Source organism: Arachis duranensis, chromosome 1 (assembly GCF_000817695.3).
Source record: "Arachis duranensis cultivar V14167 chromosome 1, aradu.V14167.gnm2.J7QH, whole genome shotgun sequence".
Classification (NCBI taxonomy): Eukaryota; Viridiplantae; Streptophyta; class Magnoliopsida; order Fabales; family Fabaceae; genus Arachis; species Arachis duranensis.
Genome location: NC_029772.3, coordinates 41,166,484 through 41,184,317, shown reverse-complemented (window position 1 = coordinate 41,184,317; position 17,834 = coordinate 41,166,484). Strand labels below are relative to the sequence as shown.

The 17,834-nt window shown below is 37.4% G+C and overlaps 1 protein-coding gene and 1 pseudogene across 1 annotated transcript; both read left to right on the top strand.

Annotated features, from left to right (window-relative positions):
* Positions 1-10,233: 10,233 nt before the first annotated feature.
* LOC107486974 (superoxide dismutase [Cu-Zn], chloroplastic-like) lies at positions 10,234-11,544 on the top strand. Its single transcript, XM_052262515.1, has 5 exons — positions 10,234-10,342; positions 10,427-10,458; positions 10,538-10,613; positions 10,881-10,934; positions 11,430-11,544. Exons 1-5 carry the CDS (start codon positions 10,234-10,236, stop codon positions 11,453-11,455), a joined length of 297 nt encoding a protein of 98 aa, XP_052118475.1. The 3' UTR covers positions 11,456-11,544.
* A 170-nt stretch (positions 11,545-11,714) lies between these two features.
* Positions 11,715-12,501, top strand: LOC127747947 (superoxide dismutase [Mn], mitochondrial-like; annotated as a pseudogene).
* Positions 12,502-17,834: the final 5,333 nt, after the last annotated feature.

Genomic DNA, 17,834 nt, shown 5'->3' with positions numbered 1-17,834 from the left:
AATGCATCCAACAGTACTAAAGAGGCATCTTTTGAAGAATAAGCTTATGATCCTGAGAACTCTGCAATGGCAGAGGTAAATTACATGGGTGAACCTTATGGAAACACCTATAATTCATCATGGAGAAATCATCCAAATTTCTCATGGAAGGATCAACAAAAGCCTCAACAAGGCTTTAATAATGGTGGAAGAAATAGGCTCAGCAATATCAAGCCTTATCCATCATCTTCTCAGCAACAGACAGAGAATTATGAACAGAATACCTCTAACTTAGCAAATTTAGTCTCTGATCTGTCTAAGGCCACTTTAAGTTTCATGAATTAAACAAGGTCCTCCATCAGAAATCTAGAGGCACAAGTGGGCCAGCTGAGTAAGAAAATCACTGAAATTCCTCCTAGTACTCTCCCAAGCAATACTGAAGAGAATCCAAAAAGAGAGTGTAAGGCCATTGATATAATCAACATGGCCGAACCTAGAGAGGAAGGAGAGGACGTAAATCCCAATGAGGAATACCTCATGGGACGTCTCTCAAGCAAGAAGGAGTTTTCTATTGAGGACCCAAGGGAATCTGAGGCTCATATAGAGACCATAGAGATCCCATTAAAACCTCCTTCTACCATTCATAAGCTTTGAAGACTATTCTTCCTCTGAAGAGGATGAAGATGTAACTGGAGAGCAAGTTGCTCAATATCTAGAAGCTATCATGAAGCTGAATGCCAAGTTATTTGGTAATGAGACTTGGGAAGGTGAACCTCCCTTGCTCATCAGTGAACTAGATACATGGGTTCAGCAAACCTTACCTCAAAAGAGACAAAATCCTGGCAAATTCTCAATACCCTGTACCATAGGCACCATGACCTTTGAAAAGGCTCTGTGTGACCTAGGGTCAAGCATAAATCTTATGCCACTCTCTGTAATGGAGAAGCTGGGGATCATTGAGGTACAGTCTGCCATATTTTCATTGCAAATGGCAGACAAGTCAGTAAGACAAGCTTATGGATTGGCAGAGGACGTGTTGGTAAAGGTTGAAGGCTTTTACATCCCTACTGATTTCATAATTTAGACACTAGGAAAGAGGAGGATGAATGCATCATCCTTGGAAGACCTTTCCTAGCCACAGCAGGAGCTGTGATAGATGTTAATAGATGAGAATTAGTCCTTCAATTGAATGGAGACTACCTTGTGTTTAAGACTCAAGGATCTTCTTCTTTAACAATGGAGAGGAAGCATGAAAAGCTTCTCTCAGTACAAAGTCAAACAAAGCCCCCACAATCAAACTCTAAGTTTGGTGTTGGGAGTCTACAACACTGACCTGATCACCTGTGAGGCTCCATGAGAGCCCCCCTGTCAAGCTATTGACATTAAAGAAGCGCTTATTGAGAGGCAACCCAATTTTTATTTATCTAATTTTATTTTTCTTTTTATTGTTCTTTTATGTTTTATTAGGTTCATGATCATGTGGAGTCACGAAAAAAAATTACTAAAATTAAAAACAGAATCAAAAACAGCAGAAGAAAAATCACACCCTGGAGGAAGGACTTACTGGCGTTTAAACGCCAGTAAGGAGCATCTGGCTGGCGTTCAACGCCAGAACAGAGCATGGATCTGGCGCTGAACGCCAGAAACATGCAGCAATCTGGCGTTTAAATGCCAGGATTGCACACCGAGGAAAGCTGGCGTTCAACACCAGAAACATGCTGCAGATGGGCGTTGAACGCCCAGAACAAGCTTAAAGCTGGCGTTTAACGGCAGAAACAAGCACCAATCTGGTGTTAAATGCTAGGATTACATGCAGAGGGCGTTTTACATGCCTCATTGGTGTAGGGATGTAAATCCTTGACACCACAGGATCATCCCAGGATCTGTGGACCCCACAGGATCCCCACTTACCTCAACTCACCTTCTCTCTTCTTCACCAATCACCTCAATCTCTCTTCCCCATTACCTCTTCACCACTCACATCCATCATCTCTTTCCCACCCAAACCCACCCTACATAGCCGAATCCACACCTCTCTCCCTCTCCTCCATATCTTCTTCTTCTTCTTCTATTCTTTCTTCTTTTGCTCGAGGGCGAGCAACATTCTAAGTTTGGTGTGGTAAAAGCATAGCTTTTTTGTTTTTCTATAACCATTAATGGCACATAAGGCCAGAGAAACCTCAAAAAAAAAAAGAGAAAAGGGAAGACAAAAAAATTTTTTCCACCTCCGAGTCATAGGAGATGGAGAGATTTATCTCATGGGTTCATAACTCAGTAGAAGAGCATTTGACTGCACATCAAGAGAGCATGAGGAATTCCCTCATCAAGAAATCCCTGAGATACCTCAGGGGATACATTTTCCTCCACACAACTATGAGGAGCAACAAAGGCAAGGAAGAGACATAGAAGAACTCAAGGACATCATTGGTTCTTCAAGAAGAAAGTGCCACCATCACTAAGGTGGATTCATTCCTTGTTCTTATTATTCTGTTTTTATGCTTATTATGTCATCTATATTTGTGTCTCTGTTACATGATCATTAGTATTTAGTAACTATGTCTTAAGGCTATAAATAATTCCATGAATCCTTCACCTCTCTTAAATGAAAAATGTTTCTAATTCAAAAGAACAAGAAGTACATGAATTTTGAAATTATCCTTGAATTTAGTTTAATTATATTGATGTGATGACAATACTTTTTGTCTTCTGAATGAATGCTTGAACAGTGCATAATTTTGATCTTGTTGTTTATGAATGTTAAAATTGTTGGCTCTTGAAAGAATGATTAACAAAGAGAAATGCTATTGACAATTTGAAAAATCATGAAAATTGATTCTTGAAGCAAGAAAAAGCAGTGAAAAAGCAAAAGCTTGCGAAAAAAATAATAATAATAGAAAGAAAAAAAAGAAAAAGCAAGCAGAAAAAGCCAATAGCCCTTAAAACCAAAAGGCAAGGGTAAAAAGGATCCAAGGCTTTGAGCATCAATGGATAGGAGGGCCCAAGGAAATAAAATACAAACCTAAGCGGCTAAATCAAGCTGTCCCTAACCATGTGCTTGTGGCATGCAGGTCCAAGTGAAAAGCTTGAGACTGAGTGGTTAAAGTCATGATCTAAAGCAAAAAGAGTGTGCTTAAGAGCTCTGGCAACCTCTAACTGGGGACTTTAGCAAAGCTGAGTCACAATCTGAAAAGGTTCACCCAGTCATGTGTCTGTGGCATTTATGTATCCGGTGGTAATACTGGAAAACAAAATGCTTAGGGCCACGGCCAAGACTCATGAAAGTAGCTATGTTCAAGAATCAACAAACTCAACTAGGAGAATCAATAACACTATCTGAAATTCTAAGTTCCTATAGATGCCAATCATTTTAAACTTCAAAGGAAAAAGTGAGATGCCAAAACTGTTCAGAAGCAAAAAGCTACAAGTCCCGCTCATCTAATTAGAATTAATATTCATTGATATTTTGGGATTTATAGTATGTTCTCTTCTTTTTATCCTAATTGATTTTCAGTTGCTTGGGGACAAGCAACAATTTAAGTTTGGTGTTGTGATGAGCGGATAATTTATACGCTTTTTGGCATTATTTTTAGGTAGTTTTTAGTAGGATCTAGCTACTTTTAAGGATGTTTTTATTAGTTTTTATGCTAAATTCACATTTCTGGACTTTACTATGAGTTTGTGTGTTTTCCTGTGATTTCAGGTAATTTCTGGCTGAAATTGAGGGACCTGAGCAAAACTCTGATAAAAGGCTGACAAAGGACTGCTGATGTCGTTGGATTCTGACCTCCCTGCACTCAAAATGGAATTTCTGGAGCTACAGAAATCCAAATGACACGTTCTCAACGGATTTGGAAATTAGACATTCAGAGCTTTCCAGCAATATATAATAGTCCATACTTTATTCGAGATTTGATGACGTAAACTAGCGCTCAATGCCAGCTCTATGCTGCATTCTGGAGTCAAACGCCAGAAACACGTCACGAACCAGAGTTGAACGCCAAAAACACGTTACAACTTGGCGTTCAACTCCAAGATAAGCCTCAGCTCGTGTAAAGATCAAGCTCAGCCCAAACATACACCAAGTGGGCCCCGGAAGTGGATTTTTGCATCAATTACTTACTTCTGTAAACCCTAGTAGCTAGTTTAGTATAAATAGAACTTTTTACTATTGTATTAGACATCTTGGAGCAGTTTATGCGATCTTAGACATTGGGGGCTGGCCATTCGGCCATGCCTTGACCTTCATCACTTATGTATTTTCAACGGTAGAGTTTCTACACACCATAGATTAAGAGTGTGAAGCTCTGCTGTACCTCAAGTTTTAATGCAATTACTACTATTTTCTATTCAATTTGATTTATTCCTGTTCTAAGATACCATTCGTACTTCAACTTGATGGATGTGATGATCCGTGACACTCATCATCATCCATCCTTATGAACGCGTGCCTGACAACCACTTCCGTCGAGTAGGATTCTGGAATAAATGACTGTGACGAGCTTTAAACTCGCGATTGTCGGGCGTGATGACAAATGCAAAAGAATCAATGGATTCTATTCCAACATGATCGAGAACCGACAGATGATTAGCTGTGCTGTGACAAAGCATTTGGACCTTTTTCACTGAGAGGATGGGATGTAGCCATTGACAACGGTGATGCCCTACATACAGCTTGCCATAGAAAGGAGTGACAAAGATTGGATAAAAGTAGTAGGAAAGCAGAGATTCGGAAGAAACCCAGCACCTCCATACACTTATCTGAAATCCCCACCATTGATTTACATGAGTAACTCTATCCTATTTTATTTATTTTCGTTTACTATAATTTCTTAATACAGTTGAATCCGCCTGACTGGGATTTACAAGATGACCATAGCTTGCTTCATACCAACAATCTCTGTGGGATCGACCCTTACTCACGTAAGGTATTACTTGGATGACCCAGTACACTTACTGGTTAGTTGTGCGGAGTTGTGACAAAGTGTGATTCATGTTTAAGAACACCAAGTCTTTGGAGCCATTGTTGATGATCACAATTTCGTGCACCAATGGCCAAGGAACGAATGGACTTCCCTCACAGATGAGGGATAAGGCAGACTAGAAATGACATTTATCTTTGCCGGATCCACAGAAATACCAGTATTAGAGACAACATGTCCTAGAACAATACCTTGTTTGACCATAAAATGACACTTTTCAAAATTCAAAACAAGGTTTGATCTAACGCACCTGTCTAATACTCTAGATAAACTATACAAGCAAAGGCTAAAGGAATCACCGTATATGCTAAAATCCTCCATGAAAACTTTCATACAATTCTCAATAAGATCAGAGAAAAGACTCATTATGCACCTTTGGAAAGTAGCTGGTGCATTGCATAAGTCAAAAGGCATCCTCTTATAAGCATATATTCCAAAGGGACATGTAAAAGTAGTCTTTCCCTGATCTTAAGGAGCTATATGAATCTGAAAATAGCCTGTGTAACCGTCTAAAAAACAGTAATATGATTTACCTGACAGGCGATCCAGCATTTGATCAATGAATGGCAAGGGATAGTAATCCTTACGAGTGGCCTGGTTGAGACGCCTGTAGTCAATGCACACCCTCCAAGAATTCTGCACTCTAGTTGCTATGAGCTCTCATTGCTCATTCTTTACTGTTGTGACTCCAGACTTCTTGGGCACCACTTGCACTGGACTGACCCATTCGCTATCTGAGATGGAGTAGATGATATCTGCTTCTAGTAGTCTGGTCACTTCCTTCTTGACAACCTCTAAGATGGTGGGATTCAGCCTTCGTTGGGGTTGATGAACAGGCCTTGCTCCCTCTTCTAAAAATATTATGTGCTCATAAACTTGAGGGTTGATGCCTACTATATCTGCCAAGCTCCACCCAATTGCTTTTTTGTGTCTTCGCAGCACACTAAGCAACTGCTCCTCCTGTTGGGCTGTGAGTTCCCTTGCAATGATAACTAGGAGCTTCTGATTATCCTCAAGGTAAGCATACTTGAGGTGGGGTGGAAGGGGTTTTAACTCCAATTTCTACTCCTGATTAGGCACTGGATCGTCTGGAGCCAATGATGATGGCAGAATGTCCTCATTGTGTTCAGAGGGGTTCCCCACACTTGGACCTCGCACTGGAAGATGAAATGGTCTTTCAGAGGGTGCTTCATAGCCTCATTCAAATTGAAGCTCACTGCTCGGCCGTCCATCTCAAAAGAATAGGTTCCTGAAAAGGCATCCAACTTGAACTTGGAGGTCTTCAGGAATGGTCTTCCGAGTAAGATAGATGACGGTTTTCCTGAGTCATTTTAGGGCACCTCCAATATATAGAAGTCAATGGGAAATGTGAGCCCCTTAATGCTCACCAGCACGTCCTCAGCAATTCCAACCACTGTAATAATGCTTTTATCTGCTAACACAAAACGAGCTACCGACCATTTTAAGGGAGGGAGCCTCAAAGCATTATATATAAACAAGGGCATAATACTCACTCACGCTCCTAGATCATACATGCAGTCAGAAAATATTACATCCCCAATGGTACAGTTAACCATGCATGGACCTGGGTCACTACATTTTTCAGGTATATCCCCCATCAATGCAGATATAGAACTACCTAAAGGAATAGTTTCTAATTCATTAATCCTATCCTTATGTATGCACAAATCCTTTAGAAACTTCGCATATTTAGGTACTTGCTGAATAACATCAAAAAGGGGAACAGTTACCTCAACCTTTTTGAAGATTTCTACCATTTTTGGGTCAAGTTCCATCTACTTTCTGGGCTTTCTTGCAAGGTGTGAAAATGGGATAGGGGTGGCGTCTTTGGTAGCTGTAGCTCCTTCTAGTGTGCCATTCTCTGGTTGAGTTACTTCTTCTTCAACCATGTCTTGTACTTCATCTTCCTTTTCAACATCCTCCACTTCAAGCGTGTCCTCAGCTGGGGCGTAGTCTAGTGGGCTTGGCTCCTTAGGATTCCTCTTTTGCAGTGTGATTTTAGACCTCAAGGTGATGGCATTAATGCCACCCTTGGGGTTGGGTAAGCGTTGAGAAGGAATTCCACTAGAGCTTGAAGGCTGGTTGTTGGAGTTATTCAGTGATCCAATATGTGAGACAAGAGCTTGCAAGGTAGAGTTCAGACTGTTTAAGGTAGAACTAAGGTTGTTCTCCATGGTCTTCTGTCTCTGATCAATAGAGTGTAGTAACTCGTCATTAGAAGAGGAAGAGGGGTAAGTGATCTAAGGGGTCTGCTGAGACGCTTGGGACTGCCTTAGATGAGGTGCTCTGTAAGCCTGGTTCTGGTTCTGCTGTTGATAGAGAGGATTCTGCTGATACCGGTTCTGTTGGTTGTTATTATTATTCCACCTCTGATTTTCTTGGCCGTCTCTGCTTCCTCTGTTATAGTTGTCCCTCCAACCTTGGTTAAATTTTCCACCTTGGTTATAGTTGCCGCCTTGTTGGTAGTATCCTTGATTCGGGCAGTCATAGAAATTGTGAGTAGCTGCCACGGTGTTGTCCTTATGTTGGAGCTGTAGACACTCATCAGTGTAATGACTATAATCAGTGCATATTCCACATATTCTCTAAGGAACCAATTGTTGACTATGTTGTGGTGAGGGGGGCTGAGATTGTTGTTGGCCCAGATGTATCTGCTTCAGTAGGTTGGTCATCTCACATATTGATTGTGTGAGAGCATTATTCTCACTGCTAGAGGAAACCTCTACCACAGTCTTAGGGTGGTTGTTCCTGTTGTGCTTGTGATTCCGAGAAGACTCAGTTGCCACGCTTCTTTTGTTGTCTTGTACTTTTGCAGAGAACCATTGCTCGCACCATCTAATGTAGTCTTGTCCTGAGACTTCATGCCCTATGTGAAGTAGCTGATCAATACCAACTTGTCAATCATGTAGTGGGGGCATGCGTCTAGGAGATTATTGAAGCGCTCCCAATACTCGTAAAGAGTTTCAGATTCGCCTTGAATAATCATTGAAATTTCTTTCCTCAGTCTATCAGTAACTTCAGCTGGAAAGTATTTTTCTAAGAATTCTCTTCTAAGCGTGTCCCAGTTAGTAACAACTGCTTCAGGTTGAGTGTAATACCACTCCCTCACCTTTTCCTAAAGAGAAAACGGGAAGGCTGCTAGCAGGATAGAAGTCTCAGTTGCACCATTATGCCTGACAGTAGAACAGTCTTTGGCAGTAGATTGATTAGTGCAGTCTTCAGTTTAATACTGCACCCAAATTTGGATGACACGCTTGCAAAGGTGGCAATGTAAAGTCCGGAGCTCCTGCTTCCTAGAGAGTAATCCTCCTCGGAGCTGCCATGTTCTTTGCACGTAAATTAACCAAATTAGTAGAAAGGGAGCTTGTTTCTTCCTTAAATGATGTTTCAAATTTGTCCTCGGATAGGACTAACCGACGCCGAGCTTGCCTTATACGTGAAATAGTTCTTTCAATCTCAGGGTCAAATGTGGGTAAGCTCGGATCAGGTACTGAATGCGTCATTCAATGAAAGAAACATACAGCTCATAGTAGCAAACTAAAATAAAATGTAAATAAATAAATTCCAACCAATAAATTAGCACACTATTGCAATTTCCCGGCAACAGCACCAAAAATTGACGTGGCGAAAATTGGTCGATTAAGAATTTATAGAGAAAATAGCGTTGCAAGTACAGTTCTCAACCAACTAAAATCCGCTTATCAATTTATAAGGGGTTGTCACAAAATTTAGAAATAAAATACTGGTAGTATGAATCTCAGGTCGTCTCCCAACGAGTTGCATAAAGAGTGCTATTTTATTAATCAGAGGTATTCCAAGAGATTTTTGAGCTTGAGAAATAGAGAAACAAATGATTGAGAATTTATGTAATTCAAATAAAAGCCTTGACAGGGAGAAGAATAAATGGAAGTTCTATCCTTGTTGAACTTTCCCAAATCTAATAATAAAAGAGTTGTTATCCTACTTAGTTATCCCTTGTAACTCTCAAACTAATCCTATCGCTTGCGTCCTAATCCTTTTCTAAGAAAGGATTAGAGTCGAAGACAAGAGAATTAGCCAACAACTTCCAGTTAATATTAACACTTGAGTATTCCAACTCAAGGTTTTCCTTTTAATCAACTCCCAATCAAGTTAAGGAACTACTCCATTATCATGAATATAACTTTCACAAAATTAAGAGAGGAATAAAAGGAGGACATGATAATTAATAACTAAAATTCAATTAAAAGTAAAAATGGTTCTTTGCATTAATAAATCCCAAAATCATGAACATACTTATCTAAACAGAGTCAATGGGCAATAAAAGAGTAAAGGAATAGAGAAACAAACTAGAATGAGGAAGCTCCAATGGAGGTAATGACTCTTTTCAATATCCAAGGCAAAGCAATAAAACTCTAGAACTATGAATGTGAAGAAAACCTAGAGGAGGAAGTAGAATTCTCTCTAGATTCCAAAACTAAAATTAAAACTATGCAAAATGAGAATGTCCCTCGAGGATTAGTTCTTTAGTACTATTAGCGGCCTAAGGGTAGTTTATCATATTAGTAAATAAATTATTTTCACATTCATTACTTAATATAAACAAACAAATTTAATTTGTTTAAGTGTAATTTTTTATATTATCATATATCTGTATTTCTAGAATTTGTTTGAAAAAGAAATGGAATCCTAGAATTACATAGTATGCATATATCATTTATCTGCTTGTTAAGAAGCTAAGGTATCACTAGTGCTTTTGCCTATCCTGAATATTACTCGTGAATTAATTTGGGGAATCAAAGAGAGAAAATAAGCGCATAGGAGGGCCTTCAGCCTGATTCTGTTTAGAAGTTGTTTGATGGCGGAGGAATCATGTATCAAGTGACTTCAATTCGAATATAGAGCTCTTTGTAAAGTACATTATATTTCTTCTCTCTAAGATTGTGATGTTATTTTTCTATGTTCACATTTTGGTTGCTTCCATAGTTCCATTCCATGTCAATTTACAGTCATATGGCTATCGTGCTTTTCCAAACTTTATACTTTATACAGCGCTGTTTTTATTATATTTTAAATTTTTTAATTTATCTTGTAATATGTTTCTTTTTGTTCTCCATCTTTGATAGTCTACCATGGTGCTATATTTATTGCTATGAGTCTATGACTAGTGGATTGTCTTGGCCTACATCAATCAATTCACATGGAATTTTTTGTTTGAAAAGAAATGATAAACAGAGGACAGCTTTCATATCATTTTTAAGTGTTTGCTTCTTCAATGGCATATTTAGGACCACATTTTCATCCTAATAAGATGAAACATGGTGCTCCGGGAGATCAAATTTGCCATGCGGGTGACCTGGGAAACATAGTTGCTAATGCATATGGTAATCCATCTTTCTCTCATCTTTCGTCTTTGGTTGCTTTGGACTGCTTTTTGAACCAATCTGTACATCATGTTTGAAATTCAGGAGTTGCAGAAGCAACCATTGTCGACAATCAGGTGCCTTCTTTTGTTTAGTTTCATTTCCGTGTGTTAATTTGAATTCCCAATCATTTTTGTGTTTCTTTTCTCTGTTCAGATACCACTGATTGGCCCCAATTTAGTAGTTGGAAGAGCCTTGGTGGTTCATGAGCTTGAGGATGTCCTTGGAAAAGGTTAGCATTTCCTTGTTATACATTTTTATATACGTCTCTGCCTTACAACTCTTGCTGTTGCACAAGAAATTTCTTAAAAGCTTCTTCACTGTTGTCTGATCCAAGTAAACATTAGATGAAAATGAAATTGGCTTATTCTCTTCGTGCTAATGTTTTTTATGTTGCCATGTAATTGTGGACTTACATCATGACTTCATTGCTTACTCATAACTAGAGCATTATTTACTTTAGTCTAATTTGCATTTTACTTTACTTATGCTTTTGCAGGTGGGAAAGAACTCAGCTTGAGCACTGGAAATGCTGGTGGAAGATTGGCATGTGGTATGAAGAATTTTATGAACAATAGTAGTTCTATCCTTTTCAAATACATCAATCAATCCATTCTATCTGATTATATAGTTTGATGCATTTTTAGCTTTGTTGTTGAAAGATGAAGGATTCTCAATATCTGTGATTAATTGCGTTTCTTTGATAAAATCCCCATTGGTCCATATACATAATCAACTAATCATATTAAACTAAGTTTCACTTGTAACATAAGATTTTTGTATATATGATTCAGGTTTTGCTAACCAGTGTCTCCAATGTTCTAAGAGTACTAGTTAAAGATACTAAAAAGAGTATATTTTCAGAAGTTTTTTCTTTTTATGCCTTTTTCCAATGCATTGAAAACTTATCTATTTCACACTCCAGCATGAAGCTTCCTTTTTTTTAATCCTTAATCAGTGCTCTTTTAATTTCACAATGTTCACAGTACTTATGCTTCAATATATCTGTATCATAAACCTGATGTTTGTGTCTTTTGCTTGTTTTCAGGGGTTGTTGGTCTGACTCCAGAGTGAAAGCAACTCTATGTTAGCATATCAGTTATTAGCGTTGTTGAATTATCCATGTAAACTATGAAACATGAATGCATGATGTCCTTCCAAAACACCTGGAATTATCCATGTAAACTATCCATGTAAACACCTGGTTTTTTTATATTTATCTTTTCTTTTACAATTATTTATACGTCTTCGTTAAGCAATTGGCACATGAGAGAATCAATTTATATAGATTATTACTTTGTAGCTCTGTACTGATATTTCCAATTTATGGAATATGAATGCAGCATACTTACAGGAAGTGTGAACACTATCTGATGAACTTGAATTGCTTAAGTAGTTCTTTTGCTTAATGCTTCATTATTTACAGGAAGGAGGCGGCGAGCCTCCCAAGGGTTCACTGGGATGGGCCATTGACGAGCATTTTGGCTCTTTCGAAAATTGGTACAGAAGGTGAACGCAGAGGGTGCTGCCTTACAAGGGTCTGGATGGGTGGTATGTTTTACTAATTTTGTTATGTCCATGTAGATTATTAGAGCTCTATGTTTCATTTATTATTTTATTTATTTGAATTATCCTGTTTTTGCTCCATTTAATTTGTACTGCTTTGCCAGTGGCTCGGTCTAGACAAGGAGTTTAAGAAGCTTGTAGTTGAAACCACTGCGAATCAGGTAATTTGTCCCTTCTAACTTTCTTTAGTTAATCTTGGGTTTCTACTACATATTCTGCAAATAGTGATATTGCTTACTGATTGCTACGGTGAAAAGTGTATATTAGAGAAGATGTTCGTCACAGTTCCACATGTTTTTCTTTTTAATTTTTTTCACTTTCTCATTATTTTGAGCTGCTGTTATCCATGCATATCCCTATGTTTTGCAGGACCCACTGGTTACGAAGGGACCAAGATTGGTTCCATTGCTTGGCAATTGGCATAGATGTTTGGGAGCATGCATATTACTTACAGGTAAAAATTCGGGCTTGGTAGTTAACTGGTGATGGCATGATTGTTGTAATGACATTATTGAAGGCCTGTTTTTCTTCAGTGTGATGGTTATGATTTATGAAATGTTGTGTTAGCAGAATTTTCAAAGTTTCAAAGATTTCAAAATACCTTTCCTTGTATAAAAGTTGTTATTATCATTTTCCTTATATGCTGATAAGTGGCTGAGAAAATTTGCTTCCTTTCTTAATATATTCTTATGATTTCATTGATTGAGATGTCTTCTCATTATAAGATGAAACTAAATGAGTAAATGACCCTTTTCTCATAGGAAGGTAGAGCTTTACTAGGAAGCCTTGAATATAAGAAGGGTAATTTTGAAGCTGCACTTCATGTATTTGAAGGAATAGACATTGCTGCTGTTGCTCCAAAGATGAAAATTCCTATTTCTAGAAGATGTGAACGGAGATTTCCAATACTAAAAAATCATATATTATGTTTAATACTTTGTTTATGAGTTATATAATATTTTGTTTATGGATTATGATTTTTAATAATAAATATTATTTGTTTAACACGATAAAAACGAGGGTAAAAATTGTATTTTTAAACGATAAAAAAGTGTCACTGTTAGGGTTAAAACGACGATTCAAAAATGACATTTTAACCAACCAAAAGCCATTCTGTAAGGGTAAAAACGGCGGTTAAAAATGCCGTTTTAACCGACTAAAATGGCACTATTAGGGTAAAAACGGCAGTTCAAAAATGCCATTTTAACCGATCAAAATGTCATTCTGTGAGGGTAATAATGGCAGTTTAAACTGTCATTTTAACCTACCCTTAAATTGCCGTTTTAACCTGAAAATAACGGCGGTTTGAACTGCCGTTTTAACCCAGTAAAAAATTGCCGTTTTAACATGGAAATAACGGCGGTTTGAATCGTCGTTTTAACCCAGCAAAAAACCGCCGTTTTAAACTCAAGAAATTGTGGCGTTTTTTAGAAAACCGACGTAATAACCAAAATGGCGCTGTGAATTCTGGCGTTTTTCGAAACCGCCGTACTTAGTAATAATGATGGTTCAAACCGCCGTAATTATCCAAAAAAATCGCCGTTTTTACCCAAATTTTTTGTAGTATATGACAAAAGAGGGTTTGTTCATATATTGCTTTGGTTATCACATGTCAACATATAATATTATTTGTTTCCGTGTCATTAGCATGTCGTCATTACAAATTACTCAATAAATTGGCCTTTGAATCTTATAAGACAACTGAGTTTAGTCCCCCAAAATTAAATTTCATAAATCAAATTATTTCTTTGACCAATATTTTTTAATTTTTTCTATTGTTCACATATTTAAGTTTTATTTAACTTATTAAGGATCATTGTGACTAATTAATAGATAAAACTAACCACGTATATGAAAATTATTAAAAGAAAGTTGTTTAAAAAATAATTAAAAAGTGAAGCTAAAATTATCTTTTCTATAGACATTAATACCCTTTGAGTTTTGGCTCCTTTGAGTTTTTGGCTCGTCCGATTCCATTTTGTGGTGGGTCTAGGCATGGCAGGGTAACACTTTGACACCCCTAGCTAAAAGGAACAATTGTGAACATTTGACTTTTGTTCTTTTAAAACTCATTACACTTTAGGTATTTTTGTTTTTTTGAGTAATTTTACTCATTGCGTCTTTTTTCAAATACTTCCACAAAATTTGTCGACAGTTCCTCCATCTAATGCTAATTAGATCCCCTAATCAATGCTTCCTAGCTATAACACTCCAATAAGACCTCCCCAAATGAGGTATCTTTCCTCTAGAAATCTATTCAAGAAAAATATGAAAAAGGTCTCTACTAAGTCAGTCTTCTCATCTTAAACCTTCGTCATCCACCACCACCCCATATTTAGGTCTCCTCTCACAAACAACACTCATTTTAGGCATCCAACACCAGTAACTTAACCCCACCCAACTGTATCACCACAAACAATACAGGGTGCTACTTTTTGAACTACTAAATCCAAAACAATCATTGCAAGCCATAGTTAACCTAATTTTCCTTTAAACTTTATCATCTTCATAACCATCCTCATGTAAGCTTAAGATTATATCCTCCTTCTCCAATGATACTCAACCCAGCATGATAATAATAGTCTTCTCAACAAGAGCTTTTGCAAACCTTCTGAGCCTCCTTCAATCTTATTCATATTGGAATATTCTCAAAATTCCTTAATTTCAAGATTATCCATGGTAAACCATTAAGAAAGAAAATACTTGAATGCGGAAGCGTATCTATGCGAAAGCGTACTTGAATTCATAAATATGATTGGAAGAATTTGGTTCTTTGATCTTTCTCAACCAAAGCCTTCTTTATCCCTAATAGGTCTGAATTGTAACTCTTCTAATGGAAAAAGAGTGACAGAGGCGGCTTTGGTATATTGGGGACCGAAATCCTGAAACCGCTATTTATATTTGAGCATGGCACTCATTAAACCCTAAAATCCAAATAAAACAGTATCTAAGTCCAAAAGATAATATATCTAAAGTCTAAAAGATAATATTTGATTTTATTCTCATTTAATTCCAAATCAAAAGTAATTATGACTTATTCAATTTAGCATTTATAAAAATAAATGAGATCACCGTTATATAAGTCATTTAATTCAAAATAGCATAATTTGTGATTATAATCAATATATGTATTGCCCACAAACAAATTAAAAAATAAACAATTCTCTAACAATCTCCCACTTGGGCTATACATATATTCTTTCTTGAGATAATCACATCTTATAAACCTTATGCACGCATTTGAATGCTATTTCCCTTATTACTTGAATAATATGGTCCATCTCATATATTAGATAAGGAATCACCGTAGCTTTGATCACATTAGGGTCATGACGAAACCACGATGATCACGACACTAATATACTTAATAAACCACTATTTTATGGATTATCTTGTGCTAAATTGAGTGGGTTTTATCAATTCTCTGCATACTTATTCATACAGTTTGCATGGTTTCATAAACCATTCCTAATTTTATTCTGTGGTTGAAAACTTGCTTCTTAGGCCTTCAAATTGTGTATTTTTAATTCCCCTTTTTACCATTCGATGTCGTGATCCGTGTGTTAAGTGTTTTCAGGCTTCATAGGGCAGGAATGGCTTAGAGGATGGAAAGGAAGCTTGCTAAAATAGAAGGAACAAAAGAAACTAAGGAGCTGACCAGCAAGAATCGGCGTGCACGCGTACCTGACGCGCACACGAAATTTGGCGCACCCCATAGCGACGCGGACGTGTACCTGACGTGCACGCTCAAGACGCGCAGAGGACCATCGACGCGCACGCGTACATGACGCGTACGCGTGACATGCACCACGTGCAGAAAACGCTGGGGGCGATTTTGGGCTGAGTTTGGACCCAGATTTTGGCCCAGAAACACAGACTAGAGCCAGGGGACAGCAGAGACTCAACATTCATTTACACTCTCAGTTTTTAGTTTTTAGTTTTAGTTTTGGAATCTTAGAGGGAGATTTACCACTTCCTCTAGGGTTCTTCATAGATCCATAGATTTCCAGTTTTATGCTTTTGAGTTGGATATTGAGAAGAGTTACTACCTCCGTTAAAGTTTTATCATTCTAGTTTGCTTCCTATTCCCTTACTCTTTTATTTCCTATTTACTTGTCTAGAGTTCGATTTTGGAATTAATTAATGCAATGATACTTTTCTATTTAATTTCTTTATTTGTTGATTATTTTCAATTGAGTTTTATTACCATGTCTTCTTCCTACTCCCTTTACATGCATGCAAAAATGTCATCCATGTCAATAGAGTAGGCTCTCAACTTGACTTTGGAGTTGATTAATAGGAGACCCTTGAGTTGGAATACTCAAGAGTTAAATAGTAATTGGAAGTTGTTGGCTGGCTCTCTAGTCACTAACGCTAATCCTTCTCGAAGGAGAGGATTAGGACTTGTGAATAAGAGTTAGCTCAATTACTTGACTTTCCTTCATTTGTTGAGGGTTAACTAAGTAAAAATAACAACCTCTCACTGTTACTCTTGGAAAAATCCAACAAGGATAGAACTTCCGATTAATCTTCTCCGGGTCAAGGCTTTTATTCTAATTACATCAATCCTTCTCTTAATTTCCACTGCTTTAATTTACAATCATCTATTTGCCCATTCCTCAAACTCTAAATTTCTGAGAAACCCCTAATCAATAATTCACACTCTCTTAGCAACTCGTTGGGAGACGACCTGGGAATTCTATTCCCAGTATTTTGTTCTTAATTTTGTGACAACCCTTTTTAAATTGATACGCGAAATTTTCATCGATTAAGAACTGTACTTGCAACGTGATTTCTAATATAAATTCTTAATCGGTAATTTTCTGCACATCAATACTCAAAGACATAGATCAAATTTGGATGAGAAAATTCAGAAATTACATGCGAAAATGACCTCATGCAGGCTTATTTTCAACTTGTACAACTTTAATAAACTCTATGAGATCATGAGTCAAAGTGAAAACAAAACTGAATACTTTATTTCTGTAGAAACATCTATATCACAAATTTTTCTAAAGAGTATGAGCATCCAAATATACACTCCCACTGAAACAATATATCATAAAATGATATGATACCCATATGAATAGCATCCACATGAAAAACCATGGGTGTTTATTTCTTATAAACCAAATATGCATATACGCATTCATGGAGTTTGTGCTAATTTGCTCATTAGACACTTAAACACTATGAACTCTTGTTTAACAAAAAAGTTAAAAATATTATACTAGTAACACATTGTCACAAAATAACTCAAGTGGTCTTTCATATTTATTTTCATAATTTGTGACAAGTATTCGTAGTCACTGATGAATCCATATTTGACAATATATTTTGGTTTGTTTTGAGTGGGTTTCATCACATAAACCCACACTTATTCATGTAAATAGCATGCTTTTGTGTTTTCTCTCTCAATTGTGCCTAATTGTGAAAACATGCTATTTTGAGCTTAAATTAGTGATTTTAATCCCATTTTTATGCTATTCGATGCCATGACATGTTTGTTAAGTGATTTTAGGTCCTAGAGGTATGTTTGGCAAGGCAAAAGTGGAAGGAAGCATGTATAACAGGAGAAAACATGAAGAAAACAAAGGAGAAGCACACATTGGAGTGTGCGTGCGCACTACCCACTGTGCGTACGCACAAGAACCATAAAACCAGGAGTGCATATGCACGACATCCTGTGCGTGCGCACAAGAAAGAAATCAGCATGTGTGCGTGCGCACACACCTGTGCGTACACACAGGTCCCAACACGTGACTCACTTAATGGAAATCGCTGGGGGGCAATTTCTGGGCCTCCAGAGCCCAGTTTTTGGACTTTCTGAAGCTGATTCTTCCTATATCAATGAAGGCCTCTTTCCATGTGAAAGGGGGGAGAAATT